General features: G+C 47.6%; 1 protein-coding gene across 1 annotated transcript; it reads left to right on the plus strand.

Moving 5' to 3' along the window:
- Positions 1 to 7290: 7290 nt before the first annotated feature.
- Positions 7291 to 24683, plus strand: ALG9 (ALG9 alpha-1,2-mannosyltransferase). Its single transcript, XM_061567922.1, has 15 exons — positions 7291 to 7482; positions 9954 to 10092; positions 11362 to 11496; positions 12042 to 12112; positions 12456 to 12544; positions 13476 to 13611; positions 14200 to 14287; positions 15009 to 15114; positions 15397 to 15519; positions 15928 to 16082; positions 16794 to 16923; positions 17406 to 17553; positions 18220 to 18352; positions 19859 to 19989; positions 21535 to 24683. The coding sequence occupies exons 1-15, from the start codon at positions 7316 to 7318 to the stop codon at positions 21662 to 21664; spliced, it is 1881 nt and encodes a 626-aa protein (XP_061423906.1). The 5' UTR covers positions 7291 to 7315; the 3' UTR covers positions 21665 to 24683.
- Positions 24684 to 25770: the final 1087 nt, after the last annotated feature.

A 25770-nucleotide genomic window follows, 5' to 3' on the forward strand; every position in this document is an offset into this window, starting at 1 on the left:
GTGGATTGTTCTCGAAATGCGAACGGTTGCCCTGCTCTTGAGAGTGTACTGAATGTATGCGTTGTCTCGTGGCATGGCAACAATAGCACATACTCTTAGTTCTTTCGGTAAAGTCACGTAGGTACAAAATTTAATTAAAATTAATAAAAAATAAAAACAATAAATAATTATTAATTTTAATTTCATTTTTTACCTACGTGACTTTACCGAAAGAACTAAGAGTATTAATCCTTGCAGTCACGAAAGCTTCAAATCTAGAAACAATAGGACAATTAATGTTGTCTTGCTGCTCTAAGATCGGGTTTGGTTGTTGTTGTGAAGCTGCCCCATCACTATCCCGACTGTCCCTACCCCACCAACTGCTGTGCACACTCTCCCCCCACCCCTTCCACAACACCACCACTGTTTAACACGTGGTAGGCTTTCACGACCAATATCATCCATAATAGAGGTTTTTGGGGTTAGATCGCGTAAATATATAAATGTGTCGTTAAAACCCGCCACCACCCAACACAGCCAACTAGTAAGGGTTGTCACGTAAACAGAACGTGGCCAATTCGTCACTCTTACAGCACTAGTGTGTAGTGTATAGTGTAGTGTATAGTAGTGTATAGTAGTGTAGTGTATAGTGTAGTATACTAGTAGAGCACACCGGTGTGTTGGAGTGCCAAGCCACAACATTTACAATCTTAGTACGACGTTTCGCCAGTAATTACAACTAGCTTCATCAGGCGACAGCAAGATTTGTGGAGAAGTCCTCTTGTTTCGTTCCTTATATAGAGGCGTAGATGTGGTGACCACGCTTCTGCGCTCTTGCGCAAACTGGGGGGGGGGGGGGGGGGTCAACTTACATTGTGCATGTGCATTATGCGAGCCCTTTGATCTTGTCCTTCGTGTCCGTTGTATAGGGGGTGCTATATATTAAAGTAGCCGTACCAATGGTAATCCCTATTTAAGTACGCTGCCTTTGTAGGCATGCATTTAAACAATGTATTATTTGATGATTCGCTTCCACGCAGCACTTAAGGCGGTCGCTATCCGAACGGTTAAAATTATTTTCATTTCTTTCAATTTCGATATATTCTCTAATTAGTCTTGGCCAGTCGTAGCTAGTTTTACACACAACTTTAACATTATCAAAAGAAATTGAGTGTCCTTGTTGGCACGCGTGTTCTGCTACTGCTGACAGTTGGATTTTGGAGTATTTAATATTTCTCTGATGTTCTTTAATCTCGTGCTAATCATTCGTCCTGTTTACGCAATATAACATTTGCTTCGGTAATACATCTTTTGTACCAGATATTAATTTCTGTATTCTATGTACCATGCCAAATCTGACTCAGATATTTTATTTTTCCAAACGTCTGGCTAGTTTATCAGTTACTCCTGCAATGTATGGTATTTTGATCTGAAGGCAGTCACACCATCGCCCCACACAGAAATCTGCTCTTATCAAGACGCTCATTCATCGACCTAAGAAAGTGTCAGATTGTGAGAGTCTGAAAAGTGAAATTCAACATGTTAAAGAAGCGCTGCAAATGAACGGATACAATGGTGCACGAATCAACAGGGCTTTGACTACCAAAACCAAATCAAATAACACGAGCATTGAAACTGCCCAAGTAATTCAAACGATCAAAATACCATGTTGCGTGGAAGCGAATATTCAAATAATACAATGTTTAAATGCAATCCTATAAAGGGATTACCGTTGGTACGGCTATTTTAGTACACACAATGAACAGGAAGGACAAGATCAAAGGGCTCACACAATGCGCATGCATAATGTAAGTTGACTCACCCCCCCCCCCCCCCACTTTGCACAAGAAGAACACACAAGTGTGGTCACCACATCTACGCCTCTATTTAAGGAACGAAACAGGTGGACTTCTCCACGAATCTGGCTGTCGCCTGATGAAGCTAGTTGTAATTACTGGCGAAACGTCGTAATCAGGTTGTAAATGTTGTGGCTTGGCTCTCCAACACACCGGTGTGCTCTACTAGTATACTACACTATACACTACACTATACACTACACTATACACTACACTATACACTACACTACTATACACTACACTATACTACTATACACTACACTATACACTACACACTAGTGCTGTACTAGTGACGAATTGGCACGTTCTGTTTACGTGACAACCCTTACTAGTTGGCTGTGTCGGGTGGTGGCGGGTTTTAACGACACATTTATATATTTACGCGATCTAACCCAACAAACACCACTACTGCCCCACTACAACACCTACGCCGTGTCCGGGGAAAGCAAGGCATACACAGAAAGATCCAGCGCCTAAAAATATTGAAGGGACGGTCCCTAAAATGGGAAGGTGCAAAGCCGAAAGAGGAAGAGGAGGAGCCTAAGCAATAAGGGGGCGTGGCATAAAGAGGAAGGAGCGGGGCCTAAAGTGGTTCAACTGCCCTCCTGATTTAAGGCAATAAGAGAAAAATAATTGAAAAATCCGTGCAGTAGGCAGCACGCACCTTTAGTGCCGTAGATGTGGCCACAGGCCAACAAGTCAGAGTAACATTGAGGTAGAATTACTTTAAAAAAAAACCTTTGGCAAGCGCGACGTGTAATGCTGCTGTTCAATCTGCCCCACTTGCGTCTGTTTTGTTACATTTTGTGTTTGTGTTTCATGTGTTTTTGTGGGTTGCTATGGAGATGCACCTGTGTTTAAATGCTATGTAAATTAAAACGGTTATTAGAATAAATTGTAATTTTGTATTTTATTTGGTGGCTAAATAACCGAGCTGTCAGTTTAACCTGGAGGCTTTTGCGATCAATATTATCCATGATTTGAAGCTTTCGTGACTGCAGGAATTACTCTTTGGTTCTTTCGGTAAAGTCACGTAGAAAGAAAATAACATGCTCTTTGGTTCTTTCGGTAAAGTCACAAAGGTAGAAAAATGTAATAAAACAAAAATAATATATCACGACGTTTCGATCGCAACACAAGCGGTCGTCCTCAGGTGGAAAAAATAATCCAGCAGTGGAACTGCTGAACCACACAGAGTGCCTATGTTGTGTGTTTGTTTCTGTGTGTCTCTGTGTTGTCTCTCTCTGCTTGTGTGTCTGTCTGTGTGTCTCCGTGTTTGTGTTTTGTCTCTCTCTAAACTTTAATTCTACCTGATGACGACTGCTTGTGTTGCAATCGAAGCGTCGTATTCTATTATTTAATTTATTTTCTTTCTACGTGACTTTACCGAAAGAACCAAAGAATATTATCCATCATAGAGGTTTTTGGTTTGGATCGCATAAATATAGTAAACCCACAAAAAAAATTCTCACCGGTGTGCTGTACGAGTAAAGAATGGGCATGTTTTGTTCACGTGACAAACCTTAATAATTGGCTGTGATGGGTGGTGGCGGGTTTAACGACACATTTATATTTACGCGATCTAACCCAAAAACTTCTATCTATATATATAAAATCGTGAATGTCTGTCTGTCTGTATGTGTGTGTGTGGATTTCGGACCATACGCACTTTCATTGGACGGCGGTTGCCCCTGCCAACGGCTAGCGACGCCTTCGCCGCTTTCATTGGACCTGGCAACGGCTAGCGACGCCTTCGCCAAGGGCTGCACTTTCATTGGACGGCGGTTGCCCCTGCCAACGGCTAGCCACGCCTTCGCCACTTTCATAGGCTTCGTAAATAATTAAATAATGGCCATTTCACAGTATTGTTCGAGCGCTAGGGGCGGGGGGAAGGAACGCCACCCGTACCCAGCGTTCGCCGGGTGGGAAAATCAGGCGAGGCGGGAGGCTCTGCACGGTGCTAGGCCTCGACACCCACCACGCCACTCTGAGGTAAATTCATACACATTTCACGTCCTCTACAGAGTGGTGAGGGAGGCAGAGTGGCGAGGGAGGGAGAGTGGCGAGGGAGGGACTCAGCCTCAAAACGAGTAACTGGTGTGGCGTATTAACATCGCCACTGGGGAGACAAAGGCGGCCGGCCGTGCTGGATCCAAGTCCCGGGCAAAGCCGGGTCATGTCTATGTGTGTATGTGTTTATGTGTATGTCTGTGCGTCTGTATGTATGTATGTGTGTATGTATGTGTGTGTATGTGTTTGTGTGTATGTATGTGTGTGTATGTATGTGGGTTTTTTTGTACGTGTTTATGTGTATGTCTGTGTGTCTGTATGTATGTGTCTATGTACGTGTGTGTATGTGTTTCTGTGTATGTATGTGTGTGTTTGTGTGTATGTCTGTGTGTATGTATGCGTGTGTATGTGTGTGTATGTGTTTGTGTGTTTGTATGTGTGTGTGTATGGATGTGGGTTTTTTTGTATGTGTTTATGTGTATGTCTGCGTGTCTGTATGTATGTGTGTATGTACGTCTGTGGATGTGTTTGTGTGTATGTATGTGTGTGTCTATGTATTGTGTGTATGTGTTTCTGTGTATGTATCTGTGTGTATGTATGTGTGTTATGTGTCTGTCTGTGTGTCTGCATGTATGTGTGTGTGTATTGTCTATGTTTTTGTGTGTATCTATGTGTGTGTTTGTGTGTCTGTGTATGTCTGTGTGTATGTATGTGTGTGTTTGTGTGTATGTGTGTGTATAGATGTGTGTGTATGTCTTTGTATGTGTTTCTGTGTTTACGCTCGCATTACACAAATGTGTTGCAGGTCTAAGGCGTTCCTCGCGCAGCATTGCCGCTTTCTTTTTTCAGTCGTTTACTGCCGTACGCACCCTGAAAGTCGTGTGTGTCTGCAGCAAGCGCGTGTATGTGTTCCTATGGACGCGCGCGCGTGTGTTGTGTAGGGGGAACGGTAGTGTAGTGCTTAGCGTGCTGTCTGTGTCTGTGTGTGTGTGTCTGTGTGTGTGTGTCTGTGTGTGTGTCTGTGTGTGTGCGTGTGTGGTGTGTGGGGAGCGGTAGTGTAGTGGTTAGCGTGCTGTCTGTGTGTCTGTGTGTGTGTGTCTGTCTGTGTGTCTGTGTGTGTGTGTCTGTGTGTGTGTCTGTGTGTGTGTGGTGTGTGACGAGCGGTGGGTGTAGTGCTTAACGCTACGCTGCGCTACAAACCCGGCGAACCGAGTTCCATTCCCGCTCACGGCCACCACCGGTGACGATTATTTGAACCTCCCCTAGGTCGACTCAGCCTCAAACGAGTAACTGGTGTGGCGTATTAACATCGCCACTGGGGAGACAAAGGCGGCCGTGCGTGAGTGGTGAGGGAGGGAGAGTGGTGAGGGAGGGAGAGTGGTGAGGGAGGGAGAGTGCTGAGGGAGGGAGAGTGGTGAGGGAGGGACTCAGCCGCAAAACGAGATAACTGGTGTGGCGTATTAACATCGCCACTGGGGAGACAAAGGCGGCCGGGCGTGGTGGATACAAGTCCCGGGCGAAGCCGGGTAGTACAGCTAGTTATAGATAACCAAGCTGTCCTTGTACACTCACCGCTTGAGCCAGTTGACATTTTTTTATGTTTCATAATCGCTATTTGGGTCAGGCCATGTAATGATCAAAGCAAATCTGTGTCGCGAAGAAATGTTAACCACCCGGCACAACGAAACAAATTAAATTCTAACGTGTTCAAGTGTTGGATAATTATTTTTTCAGCTCGCCTGTAAGTTGAATAAAAACCCTCAGAATTAAATGTAACAATTAGATACGTTTAGTTTTAAATCCCTCTTAGAACAATAGAATAATAGATGTAAATACTGTAATGAGATAGATCGATGTTCTTCACTGCAGGGCCCACGGGCCACTGGCAGTCCCTGGTGGCCTTTAGTGCGGCCCCTGACAATACACAAGTGTGAAAACACGACAGCGTGCCGTGAACCCCCAATGGTTTCAAATGAAGTGTTCAAACGCCAAGAAACACATTTCTCCTGCGGAGGGAGCTGGTAGGAACGTTGGGTTGCTCGGTCAATGGCCAGGGTCAACGGCGGCGTGGTGTATTCCGCAAATATGCCCGACTGTGAGGGCGGGCAACTACCTCGCCAGGTATGCAGGAGGATGTGGGTTCGATCTCGACCCTGACGATGTCTGCTGCTGTATATTTGTAGTTTGTGTGTCTGTCTCTCTCTCCCCGTGGTCGTGTTGATTTTTCTCAGGATCCTCCGGTTTTTGGCTCCACGTTTACAAACACGCGTTTAGAATATTTGGCTGCTATACATTTCCACATGATAAGCCCACTCCGTTAAGCCATCATTTGCGGCCAGGTCGCTTATGAAAAAGAGCTATGTAGCTCAGTGGGCTTTACCAGGTGAAATAAAATTGTTTCTAAATTAAATAACTAACATCACGCGTTTCGAGTATTTGGATGCTATAAATGTCCACATTATGATTTTAGGAAGCCACTTCGTTGAGCTATCATTTGTGGCCACGTCGCTTCTGCAAAAAAAAAAGTGGCTATACTGTACAGCTCAGTGGGCCTTACCTGGTCCAATAAAAAAATCAGTTTGAGTTTTAATTCCGGTCAGAGCGGATATCGGACGGCGGTCGGATATGCGACGTTTTGGTTCATTTGTGGCAGGCATCTGGCCCCTCCCCTCCCTCCCTGCCAGGCACTACCCCCCGCCCAAGTTCGCTGGCCACCTAAGCGCGCGGGGGGCGGGGCGTGGGGCCCTGTGGGCGGGGCGTAGGACCCTGTGGGCGGGGCGTAGGGCCTTGTGGGCGGGGCGTAAGGCCCTGTGGGCGGGGCGTAGAGCCCTGTGGGCGGGGCGTAGAGCCCTGTGGGCGGGGCGTAGGGCCCTGTGGGCGGGGCGTGAGACCCTGTGGGCGGGGCGTGATGCCCTGTGGGCGGGGCGTAGGGCCCTGTGGGCGGGGCGTGGGGCCCTGTGGGCGGGGCGTAGGGCCCTGTGGCGGGGCGTGGGGCCCTGTGGGCGGGGCGTAGGGCCCTGTGGGCGGGGCGTGGGGCCCTGTGGGCGGGGCGTGGGGCCCTGTGGGCGGGGCGTGGGGCCCTGTGGGCAGGGCGTGGGGCCCTGTGGGCGGGCGTGGGCCCTATGGGCGGGGCGTGGGGCCCTGTGGGCGGGGCGTGGGGCCATGTGGGCGGGGCGTGGGGCCCTGTGGGCGGGGCGTGGGGTCCTGTGGGCGGGGCGTGGGGCCCTGTGGGCGGGGCGTGGGGCCCTGTGGGCGGGGCGTGAGACCCTGTGGGCGGGGCGTGGGGCCCTGTGGGCGGGGCGTGGGGCCCTGTGGGCGGGGCGTGAGACCCTGTGGGCGGGGCGTGAGACCCTGTGGGCGGGGCGTGGGGCCCTGTGGGCGGGGCGCTGGGCTTGGGGGGCGGGGCCTGGGGGGGGGTCCTCTCTCTCTCGGTCGTTCGCTCGCGAGACGAGGAGGAAGCCAGCACATGGATGGCGTCCTCCCGGCAGAGGCGGCGCGGCGGCGCGGGCAGAGGGGACGGCGAGGGCGACGGGCAGCAGGGCCAGCAGGGGCAGCAAGGGCAGCAGGGGCAGGGCCCGACTGCCGTCCGGAGCGGCACGGGCCCAGCGCAGACCCAAGAGAGCGGGCGGCCCGCGGAGTGAGTGTGGGCTCAGAAGCGGTGCGCGTGGAGTGGTGGGGATGGCAGTGTGTGTGTGTGTTAGATTGCTTGGCGGTGTGTGAGCGTGTCAAATAGTGATTGTGCGTGTGAGAGAGGAAGTGTGTGTGGACGTGAGAGAGTGTGCATCAGTGAGTGTGTGCGCATTGTCATCCGACACGTGGTGTGAGTGATGTTGGAGTGTGAGACGTGGTGTGAGTGATGTGGTGTGCGAGTGAGTGATGGGGTGAAGGAGTGTGAGTGATGTTGGAGTGTGAGGCGTGGAGTCAGTGACATGGTGTGAAAGTGATGTAGAGTGGGACCATGGTGTGTGAGTGAGTGATGTGGTGTGAGCGTGATGTGGTGTGGTTGTGAGTGACATGGTCCATGTGAGTGAGTGATGTGGTGTGAGAGTGAGTGATGTGGTGTGAGAGTGAGTGACATGGGCCATGTGAGAGCGAGTGATGTGGTGTGAGAGTGAGTGATGTGGTGTGAGAGTGATGTGGTGTGAGCGTGATGTGGTTGTGAGTGACATGGTCCATGTGAGAGCGAGTGATGTGGTGTGAGTGATGTGGTGTGAGAGTGATGTGGTGTGAGCGTGAGTGACATGGTCCATGTGAGAGCGAGTGATGTGGTGTGAGTGAGTGATGTGGTGTGAGTGAGTGATGTGGTGTGAGCGTGATGTGGTGTGGTTGTGAGTGACATGGTCCATGTGAGAGTGAGTGATGTGGTGTGAGAATGTGAGATGTGGTGTGAGAGTGAGTGATGTGGTGTGAGAGTGGCTGTTGGAGGCCAATGCCCGTCTCTGGTTTCTGTTGTTGCGACACATCACTGGGCTGCAACTCATGTGCTCCACGTGGATTGTCTCGCCTCTAAATAACAATTGCCCACGCCATCATGTCCTTGACACATTTGCACCCATTGACTTGAGCTCTGCGAGACAAACCCACATTGGCGGCCAGATGCGTCCAGAACAACCGCAGCGATCCAGAGAATTTCAGTTTTTTCTGTGCATTAATTATCAATGGGGGGAAGTCGGAGACCACCAACAACCAGGGCTGCACTGCACCGCAATGCGTGTTCCATTTTATTAAGTGATGTGTGAAGGTAAAGGTGCAGCCCTGCATATTGCTTGCTCACACCGCTGTTGGCGGGTCTCCACTATCGAGGGAGCTCGAATGAGATCCTCTCGTGTTCTAGAGGGTATATTGGCCGAGATGGTCTCTTCAAGCTCTCCGATGGGGTGATTTTTCCTGCTCTTCCACGGTGGCCAGATGTCTCGGAAGAGGAGGTGAGTAAATTTCGATTTAAAGCTTTCGTGACTGCAGGGATTCATCTTCTCGGTTCTTTCGGTAAAGTCACGTAGAATGGAAATAATAAAATAATAAAATAAAACATAATAAAGTAATTCTCACGACGTTTCGGCCACAACGCAAGCAGCCGTCCTCAGGTGAAGACCAGGTCTGTCGGGGAGACAGCGTCTGAATGTCTCCCCGACAGACCTGGTCTTCACCTGAGGACGGCTGCTTGCGTTGTGGCCGAAACGTCGTGAGAATTATTTTATTATGTTTTATTTTATTATTTCCATTCTACCCCACCAAACGTCACCTGCCGACCGACTAGCCTGCCGTTAAGTATGTTGAACTTCTTTCACACCATACGTCGCTAACCGTGCTAATCGGAGGTGGTATGGAGTCTAATTTGCATTTCCCTTTCTCAATGGACTGCTGAAGAAAGGCATGTAGTGTCGGTCATGCGATTTTCTGACCATACTTCACCACGCTGGTCAGTGTGGGTGGAATTGAGCGACCCAGTCTCACCCTCGATTAAACAGCGCTACCTGCTGCTGCTACCTATGCTGCTGATGTTGCCTGCTCTGTATAATCGAGGGAGAGAATGATCTGTCGTATGTATACTCTTAGTTCTTTCGGTAAAGTCACGTAGGTAAAAAATGAAATAAAAATTAATAAAAATTAAACAATAAAAATGCATTTAAGGGCTTACATCTTGAATCCTTGCTTCACTTGATGCAGCAAATCTGGCTGTGACGGTCCCACCTGATGACAGAGACTTGTGTTGCCTCCGAAACGTCGTGATTTTTTGTTTTTTATTGTTTTATTTTTATTAATTTTAATTAAATGTTTTACCTACGTGACTTTACCGAAATAACTAAGAGTATGAATCCTTGCAGTCACGAAAGCTTCAAATCTAGAATGTCGTATGTATGTTGAACTTCTTTCACATCGTACGTAGCCAACTGAGCTAATCAGATGTGGTATTAGCACGGTTGGCTATATACGGTGCGAAAGAAGTTCAACATATATTCATACAGAATGAGCTGTTAATCAAATTCCCGAAGAAGCTCACAGCCTGTGGAGCGAAACGTCGGACACTGTGCAGAACAAACCCTTGCTATGACCCAAACACCACTTAGGAGAGCAATAATCTGTCGTTTGCTTTGAATCTCTGCACAGTGCACCCAGCGCAGTAGGAGGACAGATATGGGCTCCAGAGGGGGCCACTGCCTTCAAGTTGCTCTTGTCTGCTCGCTTTTGCTCAGCGCTGCTCAGCAACATCTCTGACTGCGATGAGACCTTCAACTACTGGGAGCCTGTAAGTTTACGGGTCGTCGTCGTCCCCCCCACATTTTGTGTTCTACTCTGGAGTGGTCAGACTGGGTGCGTGGGTGTTGTGGTTAGATTCAGATAAAACTAAATGTAAACGAAATCCGTCCGTTGTCCGATCCATTGCCGGATGAATGCCTTCTCCCGTGCGATGTCATTCATGAGGGTTGTTTGATCATACTTCACCGCACTCCGTGTAGGTTAGTGGAGGTAAGGTGGGGGAGGTCCAGGACCGGTTCGGATATCGCTCGCCCACTGACGTTGACTGCGATCGGGAATTAAACTCACGTCGCCGGGTTTATAGCACGGTGCGCTAACAATTGCTCCACCAGTCCATCTATACCTGCAATTACATCTGGACACATTTTCACAATTTTTATGGTCGGTGACTATAAGAGGCTGGGTATTTGTAATAAACACTTTCTTTGCGTGATACAGTGAACTGTCGGTATAATATTCCCGCTTTGTGCATTTTCCCACGTCTAACATCTTGTTTTTTTAAAGTCGCAAAAAACATCCCTAACAAAACAATGTGCAGTAAATGTTCCCCAATTGAACATTGTCCCACACATAATATAGCAAAATGGCTGATTCCCCTGAAAACTATCAAGTGTTCACAATGTTGAATGGCTAAGAATTATCTAAATGTTTGACTGGTTAAGGAAGCTAGACTAGAGCAATGACGAAATGAATCCCACGGACTAAAATTCAACAGGTTGTTATCGACTATAGTAGGACTTTAATTATGTTTTTTTAATGCTGACTCTCAATAACCACTCGCCTAGCATCATTGGAGTAGCGGTCGAGGGCAGGGGTCCTGGCAACCTCTGGCTCTGGAGCTGCATGCAGCTTTTTAGCTTCACCCTTGCGGACAGTCGTTTAAAAAAAAAGTAAATCTTAAACATAATTGAACGTTAAGATAATGTATTAAATATGGCAGGGAATGGGTCGCTATGGAATGTCTTATTGACAACAAAATGTACAAACTGTATTGTTTAAAGAATAAGAGGGGAAAAACGAAATAGACATAGTTTATTTCATTGCCTATTTTGTTTAGTTAAGTCAGAATTTGTTTGTCATCTGCTGTATACCTGCTGCTGTATTTGTGGACGTGTAGAAGTTGCTCTACGTGTGATGCGGTTCTCGAACTATTTTGGTCAAAGACAAAAAAAATGGCTCTTCTTCTTTGAAAGGTTGCCGACCCCTGGTCTAGGGAGACGAAACCCAACGAGTGTCTGTTGGGCCCCGTGCATTTCAGACGCACTACCTGCTGTACGGCACAGGGTTCCAGACGTGGGAGTACTCCCCCGAGTACGCCATCCGCTCGTATGCCTACCTCTGGCTGCTGGCCATCCCCGGCTGGTTCCACAGCCGGGTCCTGCAGGCCAACAAGGCAAGTTGACGCCGAGCGATCCGTTTCCACGTCGAGCCTATCCTGTCGCGAATACGGGTGCGATTTCGGTTGTACGTTTCAGACGTGCTATAGATGTGGGCGGCGATTGATCATGAGTGTAATCACGAAGTGGTTTCTGCTTTTACTCTGGATTAGTACGCGATGTAAATGATTTGTATTTGTTTATTACTGCGTTGTAAAATTAAGATGTAAAGCTTTCATGACTGCAGGGATTCATCTTGTTGGTTCTTTCGGTAAAGTCACATAGAATGGAAATAATAAAAAAAAATGCGTTGTAAAATGTTTTGGATCACTCTTCAATCAATTGGCACGGTTATTCACGTGGCAACTTTTATTATACAGTATGGCTGTGTCAGGTGCAGAAGGGTGTACGACACACTGGCATGTTACTCAGGAGATCTGAATCCGAAAATATATATTTGTAATCATATTGGTCGTGAAAACCTCGATGTTAAATCTGTAATTTGAGTAAACTTTTTATTGTATTCGTCTTGGACTTTGCTTATGTTGTCCATGTGCTGCAGGTGATGGTGTTTTACTTCATGCGCTGTGTTTTGGCCTTCACCTGCTGCCTCTGCGAGTTGTACTTCTACAAGTGAGTTACGTTAACGCGCTACATGTACAGCCCTTTGGTCAATCCACTGCTAGATGAGGGTCTCTCAACGCCGTGAGTGTCATGAGGTTATCATTCGAGATTCATGCCGTCGGCTTGTGCGGGTTGGTCAAGATCATAGACCTGGAAGCGTAAAAGTATGATGCAACAATGGGTTTTGTCGTACTTGCGTCTGCTGCCCTCCACGCGTCTCTGAACCCCCAAGCAATGTTGACGAATGGACTGGAGTGTCTTCGGGTTGTACCAATTGTTGTCCTGCATGAGGAGCGGTAATGTAGCCAAGCGGCATTGAGGCTCTTACATCCAATGTGTCCGTCTCCTCTAGAGCTGTTTGCAAGAGGTTTGGCCTCCACGTGGCCCGGCTAATGCTGGCCTTCCTGGTGTTGAGTCCTGGCATGTTCCTCTCGGCTGCCGGTAAGGAGTTAACGACAGTCAGTGCACAAGCCATCTTAAAACAAAGGTTTTCGTAGCCAATACAATGACTGATATTTGTTATAGGGTATGTAGTAGTTTTATGCCAAAATTCTTGACTTTAACCCTTTGCCGCCGAACAAGATTTTCAGTGAGTTTTATTGTCAGTGAGGAGGTTTATTGGTCAGAATATCATCAATATATTGGCATGTATAAATAATATCCTTGCAAGTGTGACAATCATGTTGGTTAGTGGAGGGTTGATGACAACAATTTTGGAATTAAAAAAATACCGATGTGACAATTATTCCCTAATTACTCATTTGGAAATATATGTTTAGCAATCATTGACCCCGAACTGCCAGACTAATGCCCCTGGTCGCTCTTTCAAATGAGATGAGATCTTGGTATCTTGCTTTTCACATGGTTTAACAAAATAAACTTGAAACTTTATCCAAGTGCTGTCCAGGTATTTTATTTTTACATATATCATCATCATCAGCAATGATTGATCCACTGCTGGATGAAGGTACATTAAACCTGGGCTGTGGAGAACCCAACAATCTCCTTAGTACCTGCACAGGAGCTGATGTCACCATCTCTGCGGTGGACATATTTATGTTCAGTACAACCTTGTGTATCCAACTTTCACATATTTGCCCAGTTAACCGCCCACATCCAGTGCAGTATTTGTGTATGATGGTGTAACTGTCAATTTCTACAGATGTTCACAAATTCACAGCTTTCACATGCAGAAATATATTCTTAATCTCGTGTGCAACTTCGTGCAGTACCCTATTTGCGCGTGGTGTAATCGTCTCAAGACGTTCACATATATCTGCGTACTATACCTAAAACTCCCAGCACTTCTGATATGCGGCGTCGTACTCGGTTCGTACACGAACATCTGTGTGTACGTTTTTCTCCTCTGTAGCATACCTGCCCAGCAGCTTCTGCATGTACACGACGCTGCTCGCCCTCTCGGGCTGGTACCTGGGCCACGACGGGGTCGCCGTGCTCTCCATCGCTGCCGGCGCCATCGTGGGCTGGCCCTTCAGCGCGCTGCTCGGGCGAGTGCCACCCTCGTTCCCCCCCCTCCTGACCCCCCCTCCCCCACCGCCCCTCAACCGCTCCCTTGACTCTCGCCTTCCTGCGTTGGCGGCCTTCTCTGGTCAGAGCCAAGCCGGCTGGGTTTAATGTGGTGGCGGGGGAGCCTACGGCTCATGGGCCGCATGCAGCATGCAACTTCATTTCACACGGCCCGTGGCACACACAAGGCCTACCACTTAGAAGCGACTCCCAAATTATAATTGTCTGTCACTGAAAGTATCTTAGCCGCCGCACTAATCAGGTACTAGAGGGGAATATGTTTGACCAAATAACACGGTGTTTTTAGTTTTAGTGTGCTCAGTGACAGAAGTATCTGAGTTGCGTGTAAAAAATGTGTGCGGTGTTCTATTTTGCGTATTTCACTTAACATGATGAACTTCCTCGACCTGTCTTCTTCCTCTTGACATGCATGTTATAGTAACTGATCCGGTGACCCGTGAGGCTATGGGCGATGTTGGTTGACCCTTGAACCATCCTAGCCAGAGATGATCGTGGAGTGTTGCTGGTCGACATTAACGTGACGGCTTCCTGCACTGTCTCCTTCACAGGATCCCCATTGCGGTCGACCTGCTGCTGAGGAAAGCGCACGTGAAGGAATTCCTTTGGTGGTGCTTGGTTGCGCTGCTCGTGTTTTTGGTAAGAGCAGGCCTTGCACGTGCGCACGAATGGCCAGCACAGGCGCAGCACTACCGCTCGGCTGTGCTGACGGGTTTAATCGTGACAGTGATAGGTTACCGAGTTGCTAATTCATTTAACTTATGCGTGAAATAACAGGCGAATTAAATACAACAGCGATGAAATATAACAATAGGCTTTTACCCTTTCTAGCAATAAAACAGATGTTAAGATGTTCAAACACAAAATAGATACCTATTGCAAGGCATCAAGTCTGCATTTGCCACACATACTTATGGCAAAACATGTAAATAAACATGCTCTGATAATATATGCATTGTCTTTGAAACTGATTATGGCCTCATCTCACCAGTGATATTAATGGCATATATTTGTATAAAAAATATTCCACAATTTTATTCCGATTGGATACTTTGTCTCACGACGCCATCATATCATGACACGAAGTATCCAATCAGATCTCCCACAGAGCAGCGCCGGTCCGCCTTGTTACGAGAACGGCCCGCAGAAGCGGGTTTCGCAGAGCTACCTTTGAAATCCCTTTAAGAGATCCCTAGTCCACACAGTAGGGGGCAGCACCTTCCACCCACCCTACATGCACTTAACAGCCACCGACAAGAGAGTGCATAAAACGTGGGTAATGTAAATTAATAAATCTGATTGATATGTTCATCTCGATTGCACTAATCTCACACCCGCTCCGTTTGGCTGGTGCCCACAGTTGCCCGTGGTGCTGGTGGACAGCTACTACTACGGCAAGCTGGTGTGCGCGCCGCTCAACATCATCCTCTACAACGTCTTCACACCGCACGGGCCAGATCTCTACGGTGAGCCTGCCCACCGGCAGCCGAGCTATCGATGGCACAGGCGGTGCAATTGCACCGCGGCCCACGCGGCCGTAGGGTAGATGGGGCTCAGGTGCCGGCATATAAAGAGGAGGCAAACTAGACGGGGTACGGGGGGGGGGGGCCCAGTTTGTTCCTTGCACCAAGGTCCATGCCAACGCCACTCTGCAACTGCACCGGGCCACCTCCAGGGTACAAAATGATTGAAAACCTCTTGCCGTGTTGAAACGGCCTCGTGTCAACGGGGGTGTCTTGTGCCTTCAGGGACGGAGCCGTGGACCTTCTATTTTGTGAATGGCTTCCTCAACTTCAACATCGCGTTCCCGCTCGCCCTGCTCGCCCTGCCGCTGGCAATGCTCACCGAGTCTCTTCTCTCCAAGTACAACAGTAAGGCTCATTGTGGTCACAGTGTGTGTACTTGTGTGTTGGGGCGTCGAGTGTGATTGTGTGTTGGGGTGTCACGTGTTGGCATGTCATCATGTTTGATTGCTTGCTGTGGCGTCACGTGTGGTTGTGTGTTGGGGTGTCGCGTGTGATTGTGTGTTAAGGCGCGCCATGTGTGATTGTGAGTTGGGGTGTTGTATTTGGCTGCAATAAATTTCCGCATGATAAGCGAATTTGTGACCATGTCTCTCCTGAAAAAGAGTTATATAGCTCAGTGGGCCTTACCTGATAAAATAAACAATAGTTTAGTTTTAAATGGTTTAGTTTAGTTGTGTGTTGAGGCGTGCCGTGTGTGACGGTGAGTTGGGATGTCGTGATTGTGAGCTGGGGTGCCGTGTGCGATTGTCTCAGTCCAGCACCTGGGGCGGCCCTATTGGCTGTCGCTGTCTCCGTTCTACCTGTGGCTGCTCGTGTTCATCGCTCAGCCGCACAAGGAGGAGCGCTTCATGTTCCCTGTGTTCCCGCTCGTGTGCCTGCACGGCGCCGTTGCGCTCTCAGCGTTGCAGGTACCGCGTGCTCTCGATTCGCGCTTCACGCCGTACGATTGGACGCTTGAAAGTCGACGTGTTTCTATTCCTATTCGTTGTGGCGTGGGGGGAGCGGTGGCGCAGCGGTGAGTGGCACCGCGTTTTGAACCCGGTGATTTGAGTTTCGATTGCCGACCACGGCTAATGTCAATGGCGATGATATCTGAACTGGTCTTGGGCCCTTCCCTTCACCCAACCGCATTGCCCACTGTGGCCAAACAGCCACCAATGGGGTGGGGAGGCCTTCATCCAGCAGTGGACTGACAAAAGTTCTATACATTTGTACACCGCCCTAACCCTCCCCATGCAGAATTTGGCGAGACCTAGGTTCGATTTCCTGCCACAGCTAATATCAATGGGTGACCTGTCCTCTGCATGCCGTAGGTTAACTCGTCCTTAAATCGATATCCAGTGCAGTGTGTTAGCATCATTACTGGGGAGACAATGACAGTCAGGCATTGCCGCTGGTTGCTCTTCCTGTGCCATGCCTGGCCTAAATAGGTGCTCGCTCCCAACATTGGCCCCAACAGTCTTCTTTTGCACCGTACGTAGCCAGCCGCACTAATCGGAGGTGTGGGGGAAGGACAACAAACTAAATACAAAAAGCAGTTCTAATATCGAAAGAAAGAGTGTTCCAGATACACTTTTAAAGGCTACACGGAGGATCTTTGTCTCTGTATGTGGGTGCAGAAGTGCTACCATTTTACGTTTTGGCGCTACCGTCTGGAGCACTACACTCACTCGTCGCAGTGGCTGGCGCTGTCCGCACTCGCGCTCTTCTCTGTGCTCTCAGCCTCGCGGACGCTCGCTCAGTTCAAAGGCAAGTTAACTCTCACATGCACACTCAGGGACTCGTGGCCCCGTCTGTTTTACTGCGTGGAGAGCATTGACGATTAAGCACTTCTTACACTTTGTGAAAATCAAAAGAAACTCTTTGGACAGATAATTGCTTGCAGGCTGGAAACAAGTAGTAATAATAATACACACGAAGGATGATTTTGAGACTGCAAAAGGGACAATTGTGAACAGAGGATCAATCTGGCCATCATGTTTTAGATGTCACGTGAGACGCAAGGCATGATGGGAAGACTGACAGAAGTGACTGGAGTGCATGTTAATGTGTGGCTTACCAAAGCTATTTGAAAGTCCTCTTCTGCCCTCATTAATGAAGAGATTCCACACTCCTACTACACTACAAGAATAACTTTGTCACAGCCTCGGGGGCAACGAAACACCGGTGGAATTAGAGAACGTCCTTGATGGTTGTTTTATCTGTTTGGTTTTCCCCGCCTGGTCGCGTAGGGTACCACGCCCCTTTGGACCTGTTTACCGAGTTCCACCGTGTGGCGGCCGACCCCAGCATCCACACGCTGGCTGAGGGGAAAACGGTGAACGTGTGCATCGGCAAGGAGTGGCACAGATTCCCCACGCACTTCCTGCTCCCTGAAACGTAAGGGGGAGGGGGCGGAGGCGTGTCTGGAGAAATGTTATGCAACGGGAATGAGAGGCAGGCAGAAGGTTTTGGTTTTGGTAAATGAGGAGGTCTTTAGTTTTGGTGAGGTTCGTTTGGAGAAAGTCTGAGCCAGCCCGAGACGGGATTGTGGCAAGGCCGCATGTAAGAGTGTACGGTGCCGTTTTTAAACTTGTGTTGTGTCATTTTGTGAGTTTTCACTTTCTGTGGCTGTTTGCTTCGTGATCAGTGTAGAAACCGCGGAATCACTCTGCACTAAATCAGTGGATCACCTCCAACACCTGCCTAATGCTTTGGGGTATAATGATTCTTCGAGTCATCAATTGCATGGTGTATGTAAGAATCAGTTATTTTATGTTTTGTATATGCTGTGAGTAATTAGTCAACTTAATCTCTGCAGACACAAGAGGTGCTACAGTTCCCCCACGTAAAAAAATATATGTAATTTACTCTTGACTTAAATCGCACTGACAAAATAGGAACGGATCATCCAGTCACAAGGAGGAATTTGTTGAGCAGCATTATCATTGCCGTCGCTGTCTTTAAGGCTAAAAGCGTTCTTCTACAGTCGCCAACGTTGCGTGCCGTGGTCGCTCAACGCCGTTCGTACCACCGCTGCCAATTGCCCTCTGTGTTCCTGAGCAGAAACTGGAAGCTGCAGTTCATCGCGTCGGAGTTCCGGGGGCAGCTGCCCAAGCCGTACCCGCCAGGAGACGACGCGACGCGGATCGTCCCCTCCCACATGAATGACCAGAACCGCGAGGAGGAGTCGCGATACGTGCGTACCGCGGCAGCGCGTGTGCGCAGCCCTTGTTTACTGCACCTCCGATTAACACGGTTGGCTACATGCGGTGCGAAAGAAGTTCAACGTACATATAGCACGTTTAGTTCCGTACGCTGCAAAAGAAGTTCAGCATACATACAAAGTGCAATTTCTGCTCGTGGTCGTCGGCGCATGATCACGGCAACCCTGTGACCTAATCTCACTGAATGTGGAATGTGACCCCAATCCCCGCCGGCAGCTAGGCAGCTAAGTGGGGGATGAGCTTGGTCAGTGCTTAGATGGGCGTGTTTGTTTGTATGTATGTTGAACTTCTTTCGCAGCGTACGTAGCCAACCGTGCTAATCGAAAGTGCGTGCCAGGTGTTGTAGGCGGTCATGCATGTGAGGGGATAACACTGGATGGGTGACCCCCTCCCCCCTGGGAGTTGCCCTTGAACAAGTGCTTGCTCGCTCAATGGATCTTCCCCGAGGATATACGTACAGTACAATAACATTGGTGTTGTAGGCTGCAGCTAGTGGGCTATTCTGTGGACAGCAGAGGTCAGTGAAGCAAAGTTTATTGGACTGTACTTCAATGCTCTTAGGTTTTTTCGGTAAAGTCACGTAGGTAAAAAATATAATTAAAAAAATACTAAAAGTAATAATAGAAATAAAATAAAATAATAAATCACGACGTTTCGGAGGCAACACAAGTCTCCGTCATCAGGTGGGACCGTCACAGCTAGATTTGCTGTATCAAGTGATATAAAATAATAAATCACGACGTTTCTGAGGCAACACAAGTCTCCGTCATCAGGTGGGACCGTCACAGCTAGATTTGCTGTATCGAGTGATACAGCAAATCTAGCTGTATCACTCGATGCAGCAAATTTAGCTGTATCACTCGATACAGCAAATCTAGCTGTGACGGTCCCACCTGATGACGGAGACTTGTGTTGCCTCAGAAACGTCGTGCTTTATTATTGTATTTCTATTATTACTTTTAGTAATTTTTTTATTTAATTTTCTACCTACGTGACTTTACCGAAAAAACCTAAGAGTATGAATCCTTGCAGTCACGAAAGCTTCAAATCTAGAATTGTACTTTCATGCTCCCACTTCTATGTTGCCGGCTTTAAACCTTCTTGCCAGCAGGGTTACGTGTGGTCAAATGAGAACCCCCACACTCGGAGGCCTTCATCCAGCAGTGGATTGTACAATCCGGTTTACGACTGTCATTGTTTTTTATTTTAATCAGAGTTCTGAAACAATCATGACCGGCGCGGCGTAGCTAACGGGTGTGCAGGCGGTGCACCTGTGCCGAGGCTTGTGGGCCAAAGGGTCCCGGGCTACGAAGAGACGGGAAAAGTTGGGTCAGGGGGCTGGGCCCCCCTCCAACCACCCTATTTTGTTCCTTGCACGAGTTCCCGTGCCAACCACGGTGCGCCACTGGAGACGCCGGTCGCAACGCCGACTGCCTCAGCACGCTTGTGGTCCAATGGCCCTGGCGGCGTGCACGCAGGTCGACGTGAAGCAGTGCCACTACCTGGTGGACCTGGACAGGGATGTGGAGACGGAGCGCGAGCCCCGCTACGTCGCCAGGACGGACGAGTGGAGTGTCGTCGCATACAGGTCCTTCCTCGATGCGGCCAGGTGCGTACGGCGTCCGTCCATCTGTAGCGGGAAGGGGGGGGGGCCGCTATAACTCTACGAACAAAAACTTGAGTATAAAGTTGCATTGATTATTAGAGAATCACACTGGAGAAAACTGGATGAATCGATGAAAGGGAGCTAGTGAAAATTTGGAGACACAAACCAAAGGGAAAAAATATTTGCCCTGATAGATACACGTTGGTTTAAGGCTAAGCAGAAAGCATGCACAATAGACTGAACAGACCCAGATGGAAAGATAAGTGCATGAAGGATGTGTTGTCCACTGTTGAGGCATGGAGTGTGTGAGGTCTCTACAGGAGAAGAGAGCACCCACTAAGGCTAGTGCTTGAAACCCTCCCATCAATAACGACTACGTTTTCAAGATCTGGAACTGGATGTCAGTCCCATGTGATAGCCGAAACTGTCATCCGTTGCAGCGATGGGAGAATGCAGACGATGAAATGCTTGAGCACTTTGGAAAACGATACATAATCCACCTAATTCGTAAAAAGCAAGAATATGTGGAGCCACTGGAGGAATCTACTATTTCACTCTAAAGAAATGCAACGGGTTTTTAAGTAGGGGAAATTTAGCGCATTGAATGGAGGAGCAGTAGCCGAGATGGTAGGACACGAGCCGGCTTCGTTTAACATGTGAAGGACATGGATTCCGATCTCTGGCTCATAATTAGTTTTTTTATCTACCCCAAGGTAACTCAATGGGGAGTACTTCATCCAGCAGTGTGTTAAAAAAAGGGTTGTAAACTATGTATTATTACCATTGGAACCTCATTTGCCAGTAAAAAATATGATAATTGGTTTTTTACCCTTCTATCTGGCAACAAAACTGACACCTTTTTTACAAGGAGTCAATTTTACATAGACCACAATACCTGCAGTCATAATGCAAACAAAAAACCCATGTGAGACTAGGCTCTAAGGAAAGCTGTCTCGGGTGTGGACCAATCAACTTCAAGGACAGTGCACATTATCAGTTATGTTTTTTGTTTGCATTATGACTGCAGGTATTGTGGTCTATGTAAACATGACTCCTTGTAAAAAAGGTATCAGTTTTGTTGCCAGATAGAAGGGTAAAAAACCAATTATATGTATTATTATTTTATTCTCTTTACTGTACTAATATTGCCACTGCATTTTCCAAAAATAGAAACATAGGTTTAGATTATTTGGCCACTCTAAATTTCCACATGATAAGCCACTACGTTGAGCTATTATTTGTGGCCAGGTCACTTCTGAAAAGAAGCTGACAGCTCAGTGAGCCTTGCCTGGTAAAATAAAAAAATGTTTCTTTAAATGTTTTTAGTGATTTGCTTACCTTTCATTTAATTTGCACTCCTATCGTGTTTTTAGTCTTGTTTGTTGTAACTTTATTACCCGTCCCGATTGGACATCTGTGAAAAAGGGCTTCATAGCTCATCGGATTCCTCCATTATAAATAAAGATTCTGATTTTGGTGCTAGTGCGAGACTCACTTCCGTTCTCTCTCTATCCCTCTCTGTGTCTCTCGGTGGCTTAACATGCGCAGCTCGTCCAAGCTGTTGCGCGCCTTCTACGTTCCGTTCCTGTCGTCTCAGCACGTCGTCTACCGAAACTACACCATCCTGAAGACGCGCAGAACCGGGCCCGGCAGGAAGAAGCGCACGAGGTTTCCGTGACGGCATGCCGAAGCGACTGCGCACTTTCTCGAGCCGCATGTTGACGATGCGTTTTCCGGTTGCGCTGCGCGTTGTCGGGGGCGCGGCGTCCCGATTTTCTGCTCTGGTGTGATAGCCCGGAGCTTCTTCAGGAACTGAATTAATTTCCTTAATTGATTTGAGATCAGTTTAAAACTACTATTTAAGCTAATTTTTTTTATTATTTTGACCAGGGTAGGCCCACTGAGCTATATAGCTCTTTTTCCTAAACGACCTGGCCACAAATTATAGCTTAATGAAGTGGCCTCTCATGTTTATTCTGAATGTGAAGGGAAAAACCAGAATTCCCGGAAAAAATTCACATGAGCACGGAGAGAACACGTAAACTCCGGATATATAGTTGTCAGGGTCGGGATCGAACCCACGAACTCCTGCATATCAGGTGAGGTAGTTAACATCTCACCACCATGGTGCTGCAGAAGGTACCAGCCATATAAAGCAAAACTTCGGTACGTTGGAACTGAATTTAGGAACCGAACTGAACGCAGTTCCCGAACCTTCCCAGCGCACGGAGAAAAGCGTCGGTACGTCGGGAACTGAATTCAGCAACCGCTTTGAATTGAATTCAGGAACTATCAGTGAGTTCTTTGAGAAGCTCCCCAGCACACGGAGCGAAACGTCGGACTACGTAACCGTGCGGCACGCAGCAAGACCCAAACGCACTGTCGGAGAGAGCCGTGCAAGCGCGACCCCGCGAAAAACTCGGAGTGTTGTGCCGCATTGCAGCGAGCGCTCGTTACGAGGGGTGGAAAAACGGTTCGATCGTCGATGGCCTTTTTATTCAGGTATTCTCGCACGCGTGTTCACGCGTGTTCAATGACGATTTTCCAAAAATAAATAAACACAAAGCATTTAATTATCGCCCGCAGGTCTTCAGGGCATGGGTGTTGGTGGCGTGGGGGGAAAAAGCATTGTGTTAATGAACATTGGGATCCACTTGTAACTTGTGTTTGTCCAAGCTGTGTATTTCCTCGGTTAGTGTTTATTTTCTTGGCCCAGATAACATAAGAAAAAGGTTATTTTACTGATAAGTACAATGTTTATACGTGTAGTAAATGATGGATATAAGCACACCCCATGGGAGCAAGGCCAGCTGTGCTTGTATCAGAAGGCGTGAGCCAGTATCAGAAGTTGCCCTTTGACTTGCGCTCCCACCAGTGTAATGTATTTGACCAGGGAAGGCCCACTGAGCTATATAGCTATTTTTCAGAAGCGACCTGACCACAAATGATAGCTAAACGAAGTAGCTTATTATGGGGGAATTTATCGCATCCAAATACTCGAAACGCACGTTTCAAACTCCAAATATACAGCAGGCGTCAGGGTCGGGCTCAAACCCAAGACATCCTGTATACCAGGCGAGGTAGTTAACATCTCGCCACCCCGGTGCCCTGTTTCTTATATCAGAACTGTGCTTATAGTAAGGTGTGCTTATATTCATCCAGCTTCTACTGTGCTTGGAATACAAGGGTTGATAAAGTCCATGGCCTCACGCCAGAGGGGTGGTGGTACGACGGAGTGAATGTTTAGACATAATTACTTTAAAAGAAGATTACCAGGATGTCAAGTTAATTTATTGATTGAAAAATGTGGAAGCCTGAGCTGATGGTGGCAAAAAAATGACTGCAACAAGAGAATACCACCATGTGGTTGGTAAATTAAAATAAGTTGAGTACATTCCCCCTACGTCCGGCAGACATCGTTGTTTCTGCCAAAGTCGGGCGTCACGTTACGCGAGGTCATGTAAGTTAACCGGATGCGACATCTCTAACACCGTGCAGGTGTAGCGTTGGCTTCTGTGAAGACTACCAGAGAGCCTCATTGAAGTACATTACATGTTCAAATATCCGACCATCGCATAAACTCTTGACCGATTAAATCACCCACGTCTAGTGCAGTATTTAGCATGGTGCAACTCCCATTATCCATAGATGCACAGATATGCGAGCTTTTTCACATATCTGTCTATTCTTCAGTCCCAAGCGAGGTGGATATGCAACATTGTACTGTCCCGCTAAGTCGACCTGCTAAGGTCGCAAAGGATTACGTGATACATTTGTAATTGCGCGTAGCAAAAGCGGTGAGTGTAGTTCTTTGGATAATGCTGTATTCGACTGTACAAGTGCATTCCTCTTAGTCCACTGCTGGATGAGTGTCTCCCTACGCCTTGTGCCATGGGGGGTATTCGATCACACTTTACCACGCTGGCCAGTGCGGGTCGATGGACGTGGGGAGCATAGTTGTGGGAGCATAGCACAGTACAATACCGGATTTTGCTGTACTACCCTCTACTGCTGCCCACCACCAGCCCACAGCACCTGTTGTGCATGACAATCAACTATCCAAGCATTATCCAGGCTGAAACCTGTGTAGCTTTTGATATCTCACCGGATCGGGCGCATTCCGAGTGATTTGGTGAGTGGCTGTACTTTAATATTGCATGGACTTGAATGATGATGATGCACAACTCTGATATTTTACTTGTAACTGAAGCTTTATGATGACCAAACCCTCGGGACCAGAGTGAGCTCACGGTTTGTGGATATGGACTTAAAAGGCTGGTGCATTAACATCTGCTGTGTAGTCATTGTTGAGAAAGGCTAAATCCTGATGGTCAGCTGTTATATCTGTGTATATACGTAACACTTGTTGAGCACAGGCTCAAAGGCCCGAAACACTTAAGTGGCCAGCAACGAACAGCATTGTTGAAGTTGCGATAGTCAAGTTTAAGTTTGTTTCTTGCACCGAGAAAAGTTATACGAGCTGGGGAGAAGAGATGATGGGAGAGAATTCTAAATAACCAGGAGAGATCAATGTTGTGACCTGCAGTGTGGTGGCGGTTGAACAGCACGGTGGATGAGATGAAACAGTCCGGTAGTCCTCAACGTGGGTGGATGATTCGATGTTCTCGGGAACAGTAACCATCGTTCATAATCGACGTTTTTGGGTTTAGATCGCCGCGTTATTTATAAATGTGTCGTAACCCTCCACCACCTGACACGGCCAATCAGTAAAAAAGTGTCACGTTGACAAAAGACAAATAGTTAAAGCAGTGAACTATTTGTCTTTTGTCAACGTGACACTTTTTTACTGATTGGCCGTGTCGGGTGGTGGAGGGTTACGACACATTTATAAATAACGCGATCTGAACCCAAAAACGTTGATTATGAATAATATTGGTCGCGAAAGCCTACGTGTTAAAGTAACCATCGTACCGTAGTAGTCGCCGCGATAGAAGATTATTCAGAGGTGACTCGGAGTGAATCGAATAAGCGCTGGATCATCACTCAATCCGACTGTGTTGGAAGATGTTGGGACGGACCGGTCGCATCATCAGTGCCCGAGTGTGTCCCCAAGTTTTTCCCTGGTGTTCGTCCACATGCCCTCTGTTACCAAGGTAACGCCGATGATATACATTGTAGCCGTGTTTTGTTTTCCCCCAATTTTTTATCATGTTGAAATTTTAATTGCTTGGAGATATTTAAGCAGATTGGTGTCGATAGCTTACCCTATGGGTCAAACGTGGAAGTGATTCAATGTTGCAACATTTAAAGCGAAATAAACTGCAATCAATTAAAATATTACAGTTCCAGGTTGTTTTTTCTTTCGAGACCATGGTCTCTGTGTCCAGGCATTGTTTGGATAAATGTTGAGATAACATGTTATTAAAACAAAAATAGTTTGATTTTTATTTGCTTCATTTTGCTATTGTTATAATGGTGACCCAGGTAACTATTGCAAATGAGACTATCCCGGTCTCTTAAATTCTCACCTGTGGTTACAGAAAATAAACTTGAACTGGATCTTTAGTACAATACCTTACTCCTGTGCAATTACTGGCAATGCCCTGTAAAGGAACGTACCCAGGACCAGTTGAGACATCACCCGTCACGGATGTTAGTCGTGGCCGGGAATGGAACTGATGTTGCTGCGTTCAAAGCGCAGTGAGCGAACCACTGCACCATCCCCTCCACCTTCATATATGAGTAAAATTATTATAACCGAGTAATAAGCGCATTACTTTGAAGGTTGAGTGGAACATGGTGACTGGACAATAGATTAAGCTT

Source organism: Lethenteron reissneri, chromosome 40 (assembly GCF_015708825.2).
Source record: "Lethenteron reissneri isolate LAM-NWPU_2019-01 chromosome 40, ASM1570882v1, whole genome shotgun sequence".
Classification (NCBI taxonomy): domain Eukaryota; kingdom Metazoa; phylum Chordata; class Hyperoartia; order Petromyzontiformes; family Petromyzontidae; genus Lethenteron; species Lethenteron reissneri.